Source organism: Phascolarctos cinereus, unplaced genomic scaffold (assembly GCF_003287225.1).
Source record: "Phascolarctos cinereus isolate Bilbo 61053 unplaced genomic scaffold, phaCin_HiC Scaffold_2;HRSCAF=192, whole genome shotgun sequence".
Taxonomy (NCBI): Eukaryota; Metazoa; Chordata; class Mammalia; order Diprotodontia; family Phascolarctidae; genus Phascolarctos; species Phascolarctos cinereus.
The window spans coordinates 220,294,571-220,314,233 of record NW_027555625.1 but is presented as its reverse complement, the minus strand read 5'-3'; the positions used below and the strand labels follow the sequence as shown (position 1 = coordinate 220,314,233).

Genomic DNA, 19,663 nt, shown 5'->3' with positions numbered 1-19,663 from the left:
TGGGTGTACCCATTCATAGGTTTACTTCCTATCTTTTCAGTTCTTCCTTTTCCTGTCTCTTAGCCTTACGTAGATTGGAAATAGTTTCATATTCTGCTTTTGGTACTTTTTTTTTTTAGCAATTCTGCTTTCATCTCTGTTTCTTACTTAGAAGGTGATAGATTGACCTCCCCAGTTTTTAGAGACCCAGTCTTCAATGGTTGAGCCTGGGGGTCTATTGACCTAAGCAGAGAAGCCCAAGGCTCATAAAGTTAATATACTATAAATGAAAGAGAACAGGTGATTGGGTTCAATTTTCCTGGTTGGTCGTCTCCAAAAAACATAGCCTTATTGCTTCAGAGGTTTAAAAACATGCAGACTAAAGCTTTGTGGAGAACAGAACTTCATGAAGATAGTGGAATTTTGAGGGAAAATATGAGGCATCTTTGCAAGTGGGAAGAAAGCTTTTAATTTCAGTAATAACTGACATTTATTTAGTGCTTTAAGATTTTTTGTTGAATTTATGCAATGATTTTTATTATTAAAAATGATAAATATTCTTTAATCACCTTTGTTTCCAAATATATCTCTCCCTGAGAGCCATCCCTTATTAAAAAAAGAAGAAAAGCACTTCAGCAAAAACTAACTGACCTGTCAACCTAGGCCAACAGTGTATATAGTTTTCTACATCCAGAGTCTCCTACTTCTGTAAAGAAGGGCAAATGAATTCTCATATCTCTTCTTTGGGTCATAATTTTTTTAAGACTATTTACCCCCTAACCCCCTCCCAATCAAGGAGCATTGTTGTATTAAGTTATCCTCAAAAGACAGGAATGGTTGTTGTAATTAATATTTAACTTTGATTTTTTTTGTTGTGTATATTTTTCCTGGTTCAACTTCATTTTGCATCAGTTCATATATGTCTTCTCATGCTTTGTATTTTTTATGTATTTATGGTTTCTTAGCAGTGCAGTAACATTCCATTTCATTCCTGTACAACAATTTGTTTTGCTGTTCTCCAGTCAATGGACATCTACATTGTTTCCAGTTCTTCCCACCACAGAAATTGCTGCTGTAAATATCTTGGTGCATATATAAGGCCTTTTCCCTAACCCCTAATCTTTTTTTTTTTTAACGAGGCATTTGTGGTTAAGTGACTTGCCCAGGGCCACACAGCTAGTAAGTCTCAAGTGTCTGAGGCCGGATATGAACTCAGGTCTTCCTGACTCCAAGGCCAGTACCCTATCCACTTCACCACCTAGCTGCCCCTCTGACCCCCAGTCTTTTATCTCCTTGGAGTATATGCGTAACAGTGGGATCTTTGGATTAGAACTATATGGACATTTTAATCACTTTCTTAGCATAATTACAAGCTAGTTATTGCTAAGATCTGTACATATGTTATTTTATCTTCTTTATAGTCAGCATGTCCCTATGAGATGAGGGCTATAGCTACTATCTCCATTTTAGAGATAAGGAGACTGAGACAGTGGGAGGCCAAGTGACTTCCTGAGGTAGAATTTGAATGAACCATGAGGGCTTTCTGACTCCCTAGACTAACGGTATCCATTAGACTACCTGGTTGCCTTCCTTGAATTGTGTACAAAGAACAGAGGGGAATTCCTAGAAGGTTGCTTTGAATAGGAGGTATGGATAGAAAGGTATGAATTTGGCTTAAGATGAGGAGGGAAAGACTGATAGAGGGCATCTGAATTAGTGAGTGCAAGCCACTGTAGTGTAGTAGAAAACCTGTTAAGAGTTGGCCTTTTAGGAAGTCTTGGTTTCTGTTCAGCTCCCATGGATAGTCAAATTATTATTATTGTTATTGTTGTTGTTATTATTATTATACTTTGCTTTTTGGTGAGGCAGTTGGGGTTAAGTGACTTGCCCAGGGTCACACAGCTAGTGTCAAGTGTCTAAGTCGGGTTTGAACTCAGGTCCTCCTAACTCCAAGGCCAGTCCTCTACCCACTGCGCCACTTGCCGCTTAGCTGCTCCTGATGGTCAAATTATTTAACCTCTTTGGCCTGCAGTTTCCATGTGTGATATGGGACTATAACAATTCCACTACCTCACAGGCTAGGTATAGGTATAAATGTTATTGTTTGTTGCTGTCTAGTCATTTTTCAGTTGTGTCCGACTCTTTGTGACCCCATTTGAGGTTTTCTTGGCAAAGATACTAGAGTGGTTTGCCATTTTCTTCTCCAGCTTATTTTACATATGAGGAAACTGAGGCAAACAGGGTTAAGTGACCTACCCAGGGTCACACAGGTAGTAAGTTTGAATGCAAGAAGTTGAGTCTTCTGACTCCAGGCCCAGCACTCTATCCATTGTGCCACCCAGCTGCCCCAATGTCATTGTTGTTATTAGTGTAAAATCATAGGAGTTGAAAGGGGCCTGAGTGACCTTTTAGCCTAGCACATTTAGGTACTTAGGAGGAAATTAAGATTCAGGGACATTAAATAACTTGTCCCAAATTAAACAGTGATAGAGCTGGGACTGTAACACAGATCTCCTTATTGTCAGTACTCTTTTGCTTGCAATATATTTACTCTGTGGTTGATCTGGTTTCTGGGGAAGGCTTTAAAGTTCTTCATTTGACCCGCTATTAAACCCTCTACTGTGTGTGTTGCATCTATGAGGTATGGGGGTAGAGAGATACAAAGGTAAATTAGGCTTGTTACCCACTCCCAAAGAACTTTTAATCAAATAGGAGTGGTAATTGCAACTCTTTCTTAAGAGAAATATGAAGTACCATAAGTTCACTTCTAGCTGGGATAGTTTAGGGAAGATGGAAAGACTTCACAATGTCAGTAGTATTTGAGCTGGTCTTTGAAGGATTAATAGAAATTTGGATAGAATGTAAATGGGAGGGAAAGCTATCGTGTCATGTCATGTCATGCTATGCTACTACTCTGGGTATAGTTCATGCTAAGCTGTAGGCAGGCAAAAAGGAAAGAGAGAGGGGCTTCAGAATACTGACAAAAGGGAAATGACATCTTGGTCTGTGGGAGGGGAAAAGGGAAAGAGCAAGGAGCCCTTGATAAAATTTCAAAGGGTAAAGTTTGTCTTTGGTATTTTCCTGTTGCTCTCATCTGTTTTCCTAAACTCTCTCATCTATCTACTCCACTGGAATCTAGTAGCTTCTGTTGTATTCCCTCAGTGAATCTTAATTACGTCAAAGGGTAAATAACTGATAGCTTCTCCCTTAACCTTCCCAAGGATTTTTGCTAATGAAAACACATTAACAAAAGCATTTTATCATGTTTGTTGTTTAATTCATTTGGCTCTACTTTCTGAAATACTAAGGATATTGTGTAAGATTTTGTTCCTTATTTTGTATATTTTACTAAGTTGACAATAAAAAATTTGTTAAATGCAAGAACCCCCACTTTCAGCTCTTAGTTGGTGGAATTTCAGGCTGTGTGGGAAGGAAAATGTTGAATTGGAGCTTTCCCTTAAATCATACCTACTGAGTCAGAAACCCTGGAATTTTTGTGTAGGTGGAGGGGAGTAGCACAGAGGAGAGGAGGAATATTCATCATGGTTTGTAGCCATTTTTAAGCAGGTAGAAGGAAGTAGAATGGATCTAGGTCAAATAGGAAGCTTTTCTGAGACCTTAAGACCACTGAATCAGTAAGCTTAAAGAGCCAAGGTAGTTGCATCTCCCTTCTTGTCGGGAATATCCAGGACCTGAATATTCAGATAGCCCTTGACTTACATATATATTCCTGGCTTTAGTTTTGGGGGTCAAAGACAGGATAGATACTTGGTTCTTAGAGGTAGTTTGGTTTAGAACATGGTAATGCTTTTCTTTCTGTTGTGAGAGTTGTCCACAAATTCCTATTTTACTTCCTCATCATAGCATAGAGGTGGCTTGGGTTCTAGGTACCTATAGTGGAGTGTAAACTTTGGCAGATTCTGCCAACCTGGGAGTGTTGAGGTCTGAGAGGTTGATACCCCACAAAGACTGAAGTACAGCATGGGGTGGTCTGGAATGAATTCACAGACTCAAGCAATCTTTAAGTCAAGTTGGCAAAAAGTTTATTGTTATGCTTTACAGCGGGCAAAGATTCTTAAGGAACCCTTTAGAGGGTTTTAAGGAACCGACTTTAGAGAGGTACAATTAAAGTTTACATAGGATAAAATACAATAAAACATGTGTCAAATATGCTAACTAGGTGATTCAGGGCAGGATCAGGGAGTGGTCAGTTCCTAAAGGAACATGCCCTTTTTGTATCTACTGTGTAGGTATTGTACCCTGAGTTCACTAGGAAAAGCCCACTGCGGGGGGGGGGGGGGGGGGGGGGCGGGGCACATGGAGGTGTGGTTTTAGGCCTGCTACGTCACTAAGTTAACTAGAGGTCAGGGGTAACAGAGTGTTGTCCAGTCTGCCACCAGTCAATGTCTTGTTTGACGAGATAGATGTAGGGAGTATACATATGTCTTAGGTCTAGAATACAGATAATGAGGAATCCAGGATGTAGATAATGAGGTAGGGCAGCAGTTTAGATAGTCCAGTGGGTAAGAATATCTTTATGACCCAATGCAAAGCCAGTTCAAACTAATAATTCCTTCAGGTGCTGTTTATAACTGCACCAGAGAGAGACAAGGGTCTTGCTGGGGCCCACTCATGAGTAATTGCTAGACACAGTGTCCTTGGGCTGGGGAGAAACTGCTAGAGACAAGTGTTTCTGAGGCTAGGAAGAAATTGGGTTCCAAGCACCCCATCAGGAGGACTTGAAGGTTAGTTTGAGCAATAGGCAATTTGTTTTACAAGGACTAGCCATTGGATTAGGTGATTGGTGATGAATTCTTTGATCATGGCAACCCATGCAGCAAACTATTAAATAGTAAAATATCATTTAGTCCTATGGGCCTGTTCACCTTCTCCAGTGATAGTGGTAGATGAGCAGAAAAGGGGGCACAGGATGCTAAGAATCACATATTTTAGACTGTTTAAGAACATTATTGTAATTCTTGGTACTGTAAATGTGAGGTCCTCAGTGACCAAGTAGACATGACTGCTAGTGGAAGTGAATTATATTCACTTGACATTCTCACTATACATAAAATCAGAAGATACAGAAATTTACAACTGAATGGAAGAATGAGTCACAGGTTCTCCTTGGATAGAGTTGGTGCATTTTTTTTTAATCAGTGTCCAGAAGGAACAAGAAACATTTCGTGGGTACTTAGTCGTCTTGTCTGGTGGTGTTCAAAATAAGTATTTGCAAAAAACCACTGTAAAGATAATTACGCTTCTATGGTGCTGCAGTGTTTTGTTGGGGATAAAGAGGTAAAGCAGTTCTATGAAGAACATAATAAGATCTTCCAAATTAATAATAATAATAATAGTTAGCATTTATGTAGCACCTATTATATGCCAGGCACTGTGCTAACTGCTTTATAAATATCTCATTTAATCCTCACAACCACCTTGGGAAGTAGGTACTATTATTATCATCCCTATTTTACAGTTGAGGAAACTGAGGAAAACAGGTTAAGTGACCTGCTCAAAGTCATACAGCTAATAAGTCCCTGAGGCTGGATTTGAACTCCAGGCCCAGTTCTGTATCCACAGCACCATCTAGCTGCCTCTAGGCAACATGTCCTTCAATATACAGTGACTTTAATTCAACAAGCATCAAAGCCCTACTACTAAGCACTAAGTACTGGAGATTAAAAAGATAAAATTGAAATACTTCTTCCTTTCCAAGAGTTTACAGTTCACTGGGAAGATCATTACATGTATGTAGATAAGTAAATACAAAGTAATTTGAAGAGGGAGCTTGGTCCTAATAACTGGAGGCAAATGGAGGAATAAGAAGAGGTTTTACATAGGAGACATAAATGAAAAAAGATGGGCATGGGAAGGATGGGGGAAAGTACATTGGAAACCAAAGTTGAGAAGTAAGAGATGAGAAACCAAAGACTTGTAGATTATATAGGAGTCTCACGTTGGCATGTCATGAAGACTTTTAAAAGGGAGTCAGAAAATGCTCAATATGACAAACTCCAAATAGCATAGAAGTAAAATTGCTTCTATTTTAACAGACAGCAAACGGCTAGTTGCTGATATGGAAGACATTTAAGAATTAGCTCTCTGTGAATGAGACAGACCATAAGCTTGTTAAAACAAATATCAGAATCAATAGCAGTTTAGAAAAAAGAGTAAGAGAGAAAATTTGGCATGCAATTAAGGCACCTTCAACCTGACAAACTGTTGGTGCCAAAAAATGGGAAATGAATAAAAGTAAAGAAATTGACACGTACCTTTACTCTTTCCTAAGGAAGCTTAACTGTTACAAATCATTCGACACAAGGAAACCAAAAGAACTTACCACTCACTGTCTCAGCCGTGAAGTATTCAGTCCCCTTGCCAAGTGGAGAGATATGAAAGCCAAGGACAATATCAATTAAAACATAATTTGAAAATTTTGAAAATTTTTTGGAGGAAAATGATAGAAGATTATGAATAGCATTACCTCATAAAAGAGGAAGAAGCAATGAAGAGAAAAACAAGTTTACAGAAAAGTTGGCAAGAGAGCCAACATTCCAAAGGCATTTAAAGAGGAGGAAGTTGACAGATGAAAAATGGAAAAGATCCCTGAAGATTTCTGTAACAAACTCCTTTTGCCATCAGCGATGGAGCTGCTACATTTAAATTCCAATATCACACTCCCTGATAGGCTTCAGGAGGAAAGAAAAATGGAACTAAAGCAAACAAAGAGGGGAAAAGCACCTGGATTAGGCCATGTCTGTGCAGCAGAAATCCATGTTGGAGGTAACAAAATTCTGAAGGCTTTGCAGAGTGGATTCTCAAGATATGTGAAAGAGAGGAATATACCAAATGGTTGGAAAAATCAAGGACTTTTAAAGTTACCCAAAAAAAAAGATGACTTGAGAAAATATCACTGGCTCACACATCTACTTTTTCATATCTGTAGAATCTTTGTGAGAATAATCTGCAAACTCATCAAGGGTATCCTTGATGGAAGTATGAGAAGGAAACAGGATGATTTTTGCAGATTGTTTGTAGGAAACTACATCTTCAGTCACACAACTGATTGAAAGGAACAAGATCCAACTGTGCTTAAATTTGGTGACTATTAAAAAGCATTTGATTTTTTTACAGCAAATTGCCCCTTAATACCTCTTCTCCGAAAAGAGCTCTTATACAGATGTTCAGATTGCTTAAAAGTGGTTAACAATGGAGATAACTTTCTTTTTTCCCTCTGATTATTAGAATCAGATGTTGCATAAAATGAGACACATTTGCCATCATGTAGATGTACAGTGCACAGTTCAAATTGAAGAGGGATTCCCTATCAATGTCCTTTAAGTGCTTCTGTGGTTACAGTTGTTGACATTGTACTGATTGTATCAATCCTGGAAACATTAAAGAACCTCCTAAGTTAGGATTAGACCCATAAGCACTTGGAAGAGTTCAGCCTAACTGCTCACATAGGAAAAGCCAAGTGGATGAAGTATGTTTGTTATTCATTCAGACTTTCATTCATTCATTCATTCAGACATATGTAGTTGGATAGATGACCCATAAAACATATATCTTGAATACACACTGCATGTGAATCATTCATGAGCTGGGCCCAAAGGTTAACCAGAAGGAGAATAAGCCGGGTTGTCTGGAAAATCATGTAGTGCTTTTAATGACACTAAGCTCTTCTGGGAAACAAAGGATCATATATTTAACATCCATATTTTTTCCACGGTGACATACAGCTGTGAGCAATGGAATATTTGTCTCTGAGGAGCTAAATTTGCAGATCACTCAAAGGGTAATGGAGAAGCACATGATAGGTGTCAGTTAGCTTCATTAAGCACCTACTCTGTGCCAGGCACTATGCTAAGCATTGAGAATACAAAGAAAGGCAAAAACAGATCCTTCTGTCAAGGATCTCATGGTCTAATGGAGGAGACAACATGCAAACAGCTATATAAAAACAGGATATATACAGGCTAAGTTGGGGATTATCTCAGAGGGGAGGTACTAACAGTGAGGAGATTAAGAAAGGCTTCCTGTAGAAGGTAGGATGTTAGCTGAGTTTTGAAAGAAGCCAGGGAAGCTGGCTACCAGTAAAGGAAACTGAGAAAGAATGGTAGGAGAAACAGGAGAGCATTAGAGCAGTGTCATGAAAACCTAGAGAGAAGAAGTTGACAGTGTCAGAAGCTGCATAAAGGTCAAGAAGGAAATGACATAGTACAGTAACTAGCAGGAATGGATGCATAAATTTTTGGAGGGTGGAGGAGACATGGTTGTGTGTATAGGCAAACAGCCTGTACACATAGGCTATACACAGTAGGGAAACAGCCAGTGGACTGGGAGAGATTGAAGATTAATGAGAAAGTAAGGATGATAGGGCAGATAGTCTGTTAGAAAAGATGGAATGGGAACACTTCTGCATGTAAGCCAGTGAAGAATTACTCAGGTGAAACAATGTAAAAAAAATGTCATCAGAGATCCATGACCAGAAAACGAGGTTGGTTGGTCATGTAGGGAAAGAAAGAGGTAACTAACTGATGGACAGCCTGTGTGTTCCATTGGTATTTGAACAGTGTAGGAGATCTAGAGAAGGGCTCTAAGCACTGTCTAGACTGAGGACGATTTATGAGTGGACATAGTCCCATGCCAGATGAGAAGAAATGGATGCATTACATTCAGCACAATGGGAGGATGAGATCACACATGCTTCTGAGTGTGATAATACCTTCTCTGCTCTCTCACCTGTGGCTACTCCTCAGTTTTCTCCTTACTTCTCTTGGATTCTGGTTCTGAGATCTTTAGATGGAGCTTAAGGTAGCTTCCTATTCTACCCATTTTCAGTGACCTTCACCTAATCCCAGAAATTCTTGGTTTGAACTTTATAAGTAATAATAATTACAGCCATTGATATAATTTGCTTTCCATTTCCTGCTATCTTGTATCCCAACTGTGATTGTATATCATTAAATTCATCATTTTGTTTTAAGGTTTATTTGATGGACATTGAAACATGTTTCCTTGATGCTCTGGCTTTCATAGCCTTTTGCTTTAGGAACATGTTCATTGTCTTTATAATTAAAAACAAAAAAATTAGAAAAATTGCTTTTTGGCGTCCACCTTTCTTTGTATTGTGTTATTAGCAGGACCTATTGTGCCACAGGGGATAGCAGCTTTCAGGCCACTTCACCTGGCCATGACTCCCAAAGTGAAGCATTCTCTGCCTCTTCCCGAAAGTTGGTGAATGGTGATCATACATCTATCCGAAAGCCGACTTATTGGTTGGAAATGAGAGGAATTAAAGCAGCTTCTCATCCCCAAGGTGAAGGTATGAACCATGTACGCCTTATAGTTACATTTCTGCCTCCTGGGATAGGGTGTTGGCTCTCTAGTTAATAAATGCAAATTCATATAAAAATAAAAATGCCAAACTGTATTTCTTAGGCATAACAAAATCATAGGGCTTTATGTCATCTTAGATTGACAACACTTTGTTCTTCCTGCCTACAGAACTTTTATTTTGGCTATCTCAGCCTTAATCTGAAAGTTTCTGGTACCAGGTTACGACCTCAGGGTACCATGGTAATAATAAAACTTTCTACCCAGCAACTCCTGATCCTCCCTGGTGCTTCAGTGATTAGATTTAACTGGTATTGTCTCTCTGTTAGTTCCTGACTAACAAGCTATTCTTTATGTTGGCTTATAGCTATGCCTGTGTAGCATTCTTTAACCTCTGTTCTTTCCGATGTGAAGGAAGGAAAGATAGGGACACAGTGGATCTTCATATAAGAGCTATATATATACATTTACTTAGAAACATACATATATATCCTTGTGAGGATTCTGGTTTTTGAGGACCTTTCCCTTGGATTTTGTGTTGACTACACGAAAACATAATGGATGTCTTGGTAGCAGAGCTAGGCATTCAGCTTCAAGCTGAGCTGCCATCTGTTCTTTCCTAAGTTACAGGTGGAGTGCCAGGCAAAGGGAAGAGGAAGACTAGTGGGGAAGAAGATGAAGATTATGAAGAATTTCCTCAGAAGAAGCAAAAGCTTTCTGGTAAGAGAAATGATGTTTTCTTTCCTTCACAGGGTTGGCTAGGTTTGAGTTGTCCATAGGTAAAAAGACGTAGGCCTTGGTACTGGTTTTAAAATCTTTGTCCTTGTCTAACCTTCTAGCACTTGGAATCTCTTCCGTTCTAAGAAACTGAAAAGACCTTTGGACTGCCTTACTATATCTCCGGGTTCTTCCATGACTTGAAAGGGAGTTAGCTTTCTAGAGTGATAAAAGGTTTTTGGTGTTAGAGGCCAGCAAAACTGATGTTTTGGGTTTCAACTGTTTCTTGCAATAGGAAAGAAACAGCGGCCTAGAGCTCAGCATAGCCCCAGAACCCAGAGCCGTTATATCCGGAAGGATCCACCAAGTTATCCAGCAGGTATGTGTGTCACTAAAAGCTTTTGGTAGTCTGGATAAATCAGTGAATGAATGAATGAATGAGCATTTATTAAGCATTTACTATGTGTGAAGCATTGTGCTGACTGCTGGGCATACAGATAGAATAATCCTATGATCCTTAGGTCATAGCCACAATAAGGTTGGTAATACATATTCTTTAATTCATTTTCACTGAAAAAATGTTACTTGTTTTCTATTTTTAGCTATTAAATAATGCCAAGGAATTTGTTGGCAAGAACTTTCTTTAGCAGCCATAGCTACAAAGAAGGCAAGGGTTGTAGTACCTGCAGAAGTAGTTGCCAGGGTCCATCTACAAAGGGATTGTATCTGTGGACAGTAGCTATGGGGTTAGGCTGGAAGCAGGACCAACGGTCTGGGGAGCACTGTATACATTACATATGTCTCAGTCTCTTCCTTCCCAGTATACTTGTAGTGAGGCTAAGAGTATTGGGAGTTACTCACTTCTGTGTTGGTTGAATTGCCATTCCTCCACTAAAGACCTTCAGTGTCTGATCTTGGTATGGAGGTCGCCCAGTGTTCTCAGAGGCTGTGGCAGGGAAGTGCAAGCTCTGGCAGAATCTACCAAACTGGAAGAGCTTTGAGTATGGGCCCAATGATGGATACTTCTCTGAAGATTAGCTGAGCTAAATTTGGAAAATGTTATCACCAAAAGGTTGGCCACCAGATAGTTAACATTTTCTGCCCCAGCAGTTCATGAAAGTATAGATGAATCAGTAGAAGGGGCAATCCCACTGGTGAAAAAAACGAGGCTTTGAAGTATTGAACTTACTCTGTTCTCAGAGTCTTTGATAGGTTTGTTGTTTCTTTTGGAGGCAAATCTTTTCCCCTTAGCACTCATTTCACTCTAATGTCGGCTCCCCAAAGAGATGTGACTGAAGTAACTATTCCCTGAGGATGTTGAGGACATGACTCCTGATGTTCACAACCCTGTGAGGACACATAAGCACCTTGTTGTGTCCTCACAGGTGAGGTAATCCTCAGAGAATGCCTTTCTCTAGCAGACATGCTCTTTTGGGGGACTGTTCATTGATGTGTGAAATCCTTTCTTCTTTCCTCTGCAGGCAGTGTGGAGGAGCAGTGGTATTTGGAGATCCTGGATAAAGGCAGAGTTTCTTGTCCAACCTGTCGGGCAGTGGTGAGAAAGACAGTAGAGGGTCTAAAGAAGCACATGGGAAACTGCAGACAGGTGAGAATGGGTATGTGAAGTGGTTGCACTTATGTTCCCAGGCCTCTGGCTCTAAATACTATTAGGCAGTTCAGATTAACTTAGCAAGTGTTTATTAAGTACCTGCTATGGACCAGGCCAAGTGTGAAGCACTGGAGATACAAAAACAAGATAGTCCCTGCCCTCAAGGAGCTTATATTTCACAGTAGATACATGTAGACACATATATGGGTAGTTTGGATTGTGTGTACTTGGGTTAGAGGGATGGCGTACATGCAGATTTGAACAGATTGTGTGGCTTATGTGTCCCTCTGGTTCTCTGTTGATCATTCTTACTAGCTTTTGTTTACTTATGGCACTGAGGGACTCTTTTTAATCCTTCAGGAGATGTATACCTGTCACCACTGTGGGAAGCAACTTCGGTCATTGGCAGGGATGAAATACCACGTCATGGCAGACCATAATAATTTGGTAAGAAAGCTTCATGTTTTCTTCTGGGAAAGCACATAGTGTCTAGACACTTCTCTGGATTGGTAAAAAGGTCCCAGAGGAAATACTTGAGGCTGAGGCAGCAACATGAGCTGATGGACTCCTTTAATCAGAGGATGCTGAACACTGAAATCTGAGATTGAATCTACAGGTAGTTCAGCCAGAGTGGCTGTGTTACTTATTGTAGATTAACCATGCCCATGATGGTCCAGGGTGAAGATAGGACTCAGAGATCATGTTCTCCTTGAAGTTAAAGTTCCATCTGGCTAGGAGGATAAAGAAAAGTTTAGGGAGTTCAGGCAACTTATTCCTTTAGGCACATACTGCCTCGCCTTTCCCCCTTTTTTCTGTTCTCTGACTAAGAAGGAGATAATTTATAAAGTGCTTTGCAATCCTTAAAGCCCTGTGTAAATGCAAGCTGTTGTTGTTGTTTAGCTGTTATTAATTAATATTTGCCCATTTTCCTGTCTTTCCTGTTCCTTTTCAGCCCATCCTGAAAGATGGAGGAGAGCTAGATGAGCCAAATGAACGAGAGAGACTCCGGAAGGTCCTAAAGAGGATGGGGAAGCTTAAGTGCACGAGGGAGGTAGGGGCTTTCCCTGAATTAGGGTCTCTTGATCCCCGTGCTTCACCTGCAAGGACAGCTTCTCTTGGCCTGAGTGTTGAGGATACATCCCTCCCCTCCCCTCAAGGATATTTCCTGTTGCTCTTAGTTTTTGTAAGCCTAATGAAGTTCTTGCTCCCATAGCCCCTGCTCATTAGTGTGACCCCCTTGCAAGATAGCTTTTTTCTTTCATTTCCCTTCCCCTCCAAATATTTTTTCTCCCACCCCAAACTTCAGGGATGGCTGGCTTATTCTTATTGAAATGAGTGGAGAAGATCCAAAACATAAGCTTCTTAGGAAGTCTGGGCTGAGGTTTTTGTGTGTGGGTATTTTGATGTTTGACTTAGGCTGGATCACTACAGAGCTATAGTCTTTAGTCAAGACAACAAGTTCTCTTTTAGTTGTAGCTGCTCTGGGGCTTAGGTTGGAAGTTGAACTGGGAGTGAGAAAGGAGTGTGTCAGATAGGGGATGTTGGAAAGGCATTTTCATGTTATAATGTCAGGAGGAGGTAATGAGACTGTGGAATTTGGGGAAGTGTGTCAAAGGGAATAAGATTAGATTTTAGACCTCCTTCTCATGTTTAGAGTTGCTCTGGCAGCTTCACAAGCATCATGGGCTACTTGTATCACATCCGAAAATGTGGCAAAGAAGCTGCAGAGCTGGAGAAGATGACATTGAAATGTCACCATTGTGGGAAGGCTTATGGATCAAAGGCTGGACTTATGTATCACCTGCGGTCAGAGCATGGACCTGTGAGTACTAACTGCCTGCCAGATTCTGTCAGAAGATAACCTAATAATTCCCCTTTCTTCTTTCTTATTGACTCTGGCATGTCTTTTTTTATACTCTGGAATATTTTCATCTCTGGAATATTAGTAAATCAGAAAAGCCAGAGCTAACAACATTTTTAGTAAGTTGATATGGTCTTCTTAGAGACCAAAAGTTTCTTGTAATTGAGAGAGATAAATATATGTATGTGTGTGTATATATATATATATATATATATGTGTGTGTGTGTGTGTGTGTGCGTGTGCGTGTAAATGTGTGTATACACATTTGTGGGCATTGTTCCAGAGCAAATCAGAGAAGTTACCAATCTACCATAATATATCTCGGTCTTTGGTACAGAATGTTTACTGACTTAAGAACCAACTCCTTTTTGTTTTGGATTGTAGATTTTGCACTAGTAAAGTTGGGCTAGCCTTGCTCAGCAATTAACAAACCAAAGCTGCTAAGTTCTGTTGGATGTTGAGAATATTGTAATCTTTTTTTTTTTCTGGCTCTGTCTGAGATTGCTCATCAGACCTGGTTTTCCCTGTGACTCCTACCTACAGATGCCCTTCTTTCCAGAGTCAGGGCGACCAGAGGGCTTAAGAGAGCTGAGTTTGGAGACTGGTACTGGGGGTCGTGTGCAGAGGCGTTCAGCCAAAGTGGCTGTATACTACCTGCAGGAACTAGCCAATGCCGAACTGGCCAAAGAGTGGCCTAAGAAGAAGGTGCTTCAAGACCTGGTTCCTGATGACCGGAAGGTGACGTTGAAGCCCAAACTCATCTTGGGGAATGCCGTGCTCACTATGGCAAAATGACTTCACTTTGGCAAGTCTTTGCCATACAGTGCTATGATTAGTATTCTGGAATTAGCCCAGTTCTAGATGTATCAACTTGGAGTGGGTGCTAGATAATCTGTTTTATTTCCCTCAGATGTTGTCTTAAATCTGGACTAATTCTAATAAGGACATTAAGTCCACTGTATGGATTGGCCTTTTGCTTAGTGTTTGCTCTGTTGTATTACTTGTTTACTGGCTATATATAGAAGAGTTAGGGTATTGTTGCTACACGGAGTGTTTAGATCACCTAGGAAAGGAGCATGATCTAGATAGGAGGCAAGGATAATATATGGTAGAAGAGGAGATGATTTCATGAATGAACAGTTTGAATAGGGGATGGGTCAGAACTTAGGTTTGTCCAAGATTCTAATGAAGGGCAATGGCTTAGGTCTGGTCTAGGGTTTTGAGCTCCATAAAAGCACTTTAATGAAAGGGTCATACCACAGAAGTTCATACGTACTTTTCCTTTGGTCTAAAAACCAATACAATTTCTTATCTTAATAGTGTCTAGGAATTTGTCTCAAGTTCTTGAATTGAAAATAAGTACTATTTTGGAAACTTAAGTAAAAGATTGAATTAATTTCTCATACTTGTTTCTGTTCTAACCAGAATAAAGTATATATTTATGTACCTTCCTAATAAATCCCCTTAAAGGTCCTATCTTTAAATCCATGATCCTAGCATGATAAATCCTACTATCTATCACAAGACATGTTATACACACAGAATACAGAAGTCTTTTCTAAAGGAGGAGTTCCTGAGAGCTCACTGCTCTGTTGTGTATTTATTTTGATAGTCTATTAATTAAAAGTCATAGGATCATAAATCGGAAAATAATAAATCATAAGTTGGAAAAGCCCTTAGAGGTCATTTAATCTGACTTCATTTTACCAAGGAGGAAACTGAGAGTCTAGAGAGATTAAGGAATAAATTTGATTTCAGGTTCAATGCAGTTCAGCAGTTCAGTTCAGCAAACATTTGCCAAGCACTTACTCTGTTCAAGATACAAATGAAGTTTAGAGTTTAAATTCTTCTTACTTTGTAATTTTATAAATTCATTTTTATAATAATCATTCTAAAACTTAGTTTCATGAATGTCAGTTTCAAAACTACACTTAAGGAACTTAGGGATTTTTTCATATCAAGGCACTTAGGTCACATAGTAGGTAGAGTGCTAGGCCTGAAGTCAGGAAGACCTGAGTTCAAATCTGGCCTCACTTATCAGGTGTGTGACCCTGCACAAGTCTCCAAACCTCTCTCTGTGTTAGTTTCCTCACTTGTAAAATGGCTATAATAAAATAGCACCTATTTCCCAGGGTTGTGAGGATCAAATGTCTTGGCATATGTAAATCATCTTGTATACTTTTAAGCATGATGTAAAACATTCTTATTATCATTATTATTATTATTATTTCATGCAGGACTCTGGAATTCCATACTTATCAAAATGAGAGACTTGGGGTAGTATTAGGAGTATATTAGGCAGGGTCTGGGTTTTTCTGACAAGCTATATTCTTGACCTGTAGCTGAAATATACTCGTCCTGGATTACCTACCTTCAGCCAGGAAGTGCTCTACAAATGGAAGTCAGAGATCAAGATGTATCATCGCGTCCATTGTCCCAACCAGGTGATTTATTCTTTTCTATTTATTTAGTGAGAATTTATTAAGAGTCTACTGTGTGTGTATAGTATTTTTTGGGATTGCAGGAGAGGACACAGAAGACATAGATAACATAGTTGTATGCTCTTCATTTAAAAATAACCTATTTTCTACATGCCATGGTGAGAACCTAGCTTAAGCATTTTTAATTTCTTAGCTGCATTGCAAAATACTTGTGTAATCCCAAGTAACATCTTTATTACTTGGATTTTCAAGAGAAAATTAGAAATCACGAGATCTGTGAACTCTGGTTCTACTCTTTAAAAAAAAAAAGGTATAGTCATATAAATTTAGAGAACTTTTGTATTTCCATTTAATGACCATTTTCTCTAAACTCTTTTTTCTGTTTGGTCATTGATGCCAGGGAAAAAAATAAATTGTCTTTTTACAGGTACTTGTGTAGTTGAGTTGTTACCATCAATAGTGGCACCTAAGGTCAAGTTCATTTTTCAAATTGCCATGTCACGCTATTGACTTCCATTTGACCCTCTCAGCTGAGAACCTTGTCTCATATTTTATAGGAAAAAAATGAGGCTTTTCACCTTAAGCCGAGTCTTCTCCCTTCTTCATCTCCTTTCCAGTGACACTGGCCTCCTGGATGTTCCATGAACAGGACACTCCATCTCTCAGCTCTAGGCATTCTCTCTGGCTGTCTGTCCCCTGTGCTGTCCAACCTTCTACAGGAAGCTTTCCCTAATCCTCTTAATTCTAGTGCCTTCCCTATGTTAATTATTTCCTGTTTATGCTGTATGTACCTTGTTTGTATATTTTATTTGCATGTTGCCTCCCCCGTTAGATTGTAAGCTTCTTGAGGGCAAGGACTGTCTTTTGCCTTCTTTTGTGTCCTTTAGCTCTTAGCACAGTACTGCCACATAGAAGGTACTTAATAGATGTTTATTGATTGATTGATAGGGACTGATGGTCATACTTGGTCCCAGTCAGATTACGTTGTGAGTATTTTTTTTCAGGTCCAGATACAACCTTTTAGGAAGGAGATAAGCTGTAAGTGTGTCCAGAGGAGGGTGACCAGCATGGTGAGGGGACTAGAGACCATATCATATAACAAAAATAACTGACATGTATGTAACCCTTCAAGTTTGCAGGCCACTTTATGTACATTTTCTCATTTGAGCCTCACAACAACCCTATGAGGTAGGTAGTATAAGTATTCCTATTATAAAGATGAGGAAACTGAGGCTTAGAGGAGTGAAGTGTTTTTCACATTGTTGCATAACTTTATAAGTATCAGAGATAGGATTTGAACCTCTGTCTTGCTAATTCCAAGGCCATTGCTATGTGTACTCCACTGTATTGCCATCCACTATATCCCATGGCTTTTAGGAAGTTTGGTTGAAGGACTCAGAGGAGAGAATACATGGGAGACATAATGGCTGTCTTCAATTTTTTGAAGAGCTATAATGTGGAAGGGGGTTTAAACTTGTTTCATTTGGTCTCAGAGAGACAAGGAAAACTTTTCAATGATGAGAATTGGCTAGGATAGAATGGGCTCTATTGGGAAGTAGCAAGTTCCCTATCCCTATGCATCTTCAGAAGCATTTTGTATTTGTCAGTGTTATAGACAAAATTCTTCACCAGAATTGGGTTGGACCAGGTGACCTGTGAGATCCTTTCTAACACTTGAGATTCAGTGATTCTCTGCTTCCCCTCTTTCTCCCCCCCTTTCCTACTTTTCTTTCTCACTTTTGCATGATGTGCTGTTTATTAGTCTCCATGTTACTCCCTTCAATGTTGGACTCCAAAGAACTTGATCAGGCTGTTGGGAAAGAATGTTATTTTGAGTGGTATTAACGCTGTTTCCTCTTTTATTCTTCAGGGCTGTGAGTCTGTCTACAGTAGTGTGTCTGGTCTCAAGGCTCACCTGGGCACTTGCACATTGGTTTGTAACTTTATTTTACTTCCTTAATTTGTACCCTCCTGTTGCCCAAATACCTTTGTCTGAAATCATCTGATATGGAAGAAAATTCATTTTAGGTGAAGATGTGTTTGTCAGTCATCCTGGCACCTTCAGAAGCTGATTTGGGTTGGTTCTCGTTTGGTCTCAGGGTTCCAGGTGTGATTTGGGTTTGGGGAAGTTAACTGTAGTCGGAGATGTTCCTGAAAGGTCCAGCCTAGCCACAAATCATCTCCATTTTGGAAAAATTTGGAGAAGGTTAGTTCTGAGCCCAATTCAAGGATCCAGTTTTGCTAGAATAGGCTGAGGCCTAGACTGAACCTGAACTGCCACGTTGGCCTGAAACCTTGTTGACCAATGTGTCCTACAACTCAACAGCCATGTGTTGTATGGGTTCCATCATGGAAAGGTATTTCTTTCCAGTCCCATTCAGAAGCAACTTGTCACATAAAATGAGCATCATGGAAACCTGAAGCTTCAGGAAGGGAGAGAAGTCTCAGTCCAGAGTTGGGAATTAGAGGCCTCCAAGCAAGATCTGTCCAAGAATGGTTAGAAGTTTATCACCTTGGTCTTAGTTCCAAAGACTCTTTATACTAGGTGTTGTGGATAGTACTCTTTTGTCAGGCACTCATAGTAGCCAAGGAGATGTAGTGAATGACAGGGTGGACCTTTCCAACTGCTTTGCTTTTTTAATGGAAAGAATAGCGAATTATTGTCTCTAGAGTTGAGATTAGGGACCTGTAATAAATATGACCCTTTTTGGAAACAGGGAAACTTGGGTGTGAAAGTGGGAAGAAACCTGGGAATATAGGAACACTTTGATGTTTATGTGGCAAAGACAGAAGAACAGGTCATATAGAGGGCAGGATTAGGGTTTGGTGCAGAACTGCTCTAAGGTATGTGTGTCCTTGGTAGTGTGAAAGCAGAGCCAGTCCTTTGACATAAATCCTTTACATGATGTTTTACCCTTCTGTCCTTTGCTAAGGTCAGCTTCCTCTTCCCTTACTTTTATCCCTCGGGATTCCTAGACCTACTGCTAAGTTCTTGGATTTACCAAGAAGCTACTGGTCTCCTTTTTTTTCCTCTCTCTCATGGAGACAGGGAGACTTTGTGGCTGGAAAATATAAGTGCCTCTTGTGTGAGAAGGAGTTCGTGTCAGAGAGTGGTGTCAAATACCACATCAACTCCGTCCATGCTGAGGTGAGATTTCAGTTTTATATATGTAGTTTTTGTATTTTGTGACCCTTGGTGTTTGAAGCATGAGAGTTTGTCTTCCTTTGTATGTTCAGAAGAGGCACTGATGTCTTTCAATAAATTGTTATTGATTGCTTTTGTTTTTACATCACCTAAATTTCTTCCTATATCCTTACTTCTCCATCAAGTCGAGATCCATCCCATATGTCAAAGATTTTTTTTTTGATAAAAAGAAAGGGAAAAAAAATCAGCAAAGCCAATCAGTACATTGGAAAAAGACTGAAAATGTTTACAGTCAGTGCCATACCCGTAGACTGCCCACCTCTGCAAAAGAGTGAATGGAGGTTTTTACTAATCTTTTTTTTTTAGCCATCCTTGTTCTTTGTAATTTTGCAATATTTACTTTCAGTTGTTTTGTTATACTTCATTTATATTGTTGTGGTTATTATATTGATTGTTTTTTTTGGCTGTGCTTACCACACTTGGCGTCAGTTCATGCCAGCTTTTCCATGTTTCTTTGTATTTGTTACATTCATTGTTTCTTATAGGAGAGCAATATTCCACTACATTCA

The 19,663-nt window shown here is 39.6% G+C and overlaps 1 protein-coding gene across 5 annotated transcripts in view; it reads left to right on the top strand.

Moving 5' to 3' along the window:
* Positions 1 to 19,663, top strand: part of ZNF512 (zinc finger protein 512) — a 28,247-nt gene that overhangs the window by 5,558 nt on the left and 3,026 nt on the right. For 2 of the 5 annotated variants that reach the window (XM_020983796.2, XM_020983799.2), the window contains 11 exons: positions 9,126 to 9,310; positions 9,946 to 10,041; positions 10,334 to 10,417; positions 11,520 to 11,644; positions 12,008 to 12,094; positions 12,600 to 12,698; positions 13,302 to 13,469; positions 14,052 to 14,246; positions 15,851 to 15,952; positions 17,820 to 17,882; positions 18,999 to 19,097. In XM_020983796.2, coding sequence (XP_020839455.1) covers positions 9,126 to 9,310; positions 9,946 to 10,041; positions 10,334 to 10,417; positions 11,520 to 11,644; positions 12,008 to 12,094; positions 12,600 to 12,698; positions 13,302 to 13,469; positions 14,052 to 14,246; positions 15,851 to 15,952; positions 17,820 to 17,882; positions 18,999 to 19,097 — 1,303 coding nt within the window. The remainder of the gene's footprint in view (positions 1 to 9,125; positions 9,311 to 9,945; positions 10,042 to 10,333; positions 10,418 to 11,519; positions 11,645 to 12,007; positions 12,095 to 12,599; positions 12,699 to 13,301; positions 13,470 to 14,051; positions 14,247 to 15,850; positions 15,953 to 17,819; positions 17,883 to 18,998; positions 19,098 to 19,663) is intronic. The other 3 variants (XM_020983797.2, XM_020983798.2, XM_078149787.1) reach the window with 3 other exon arrangements.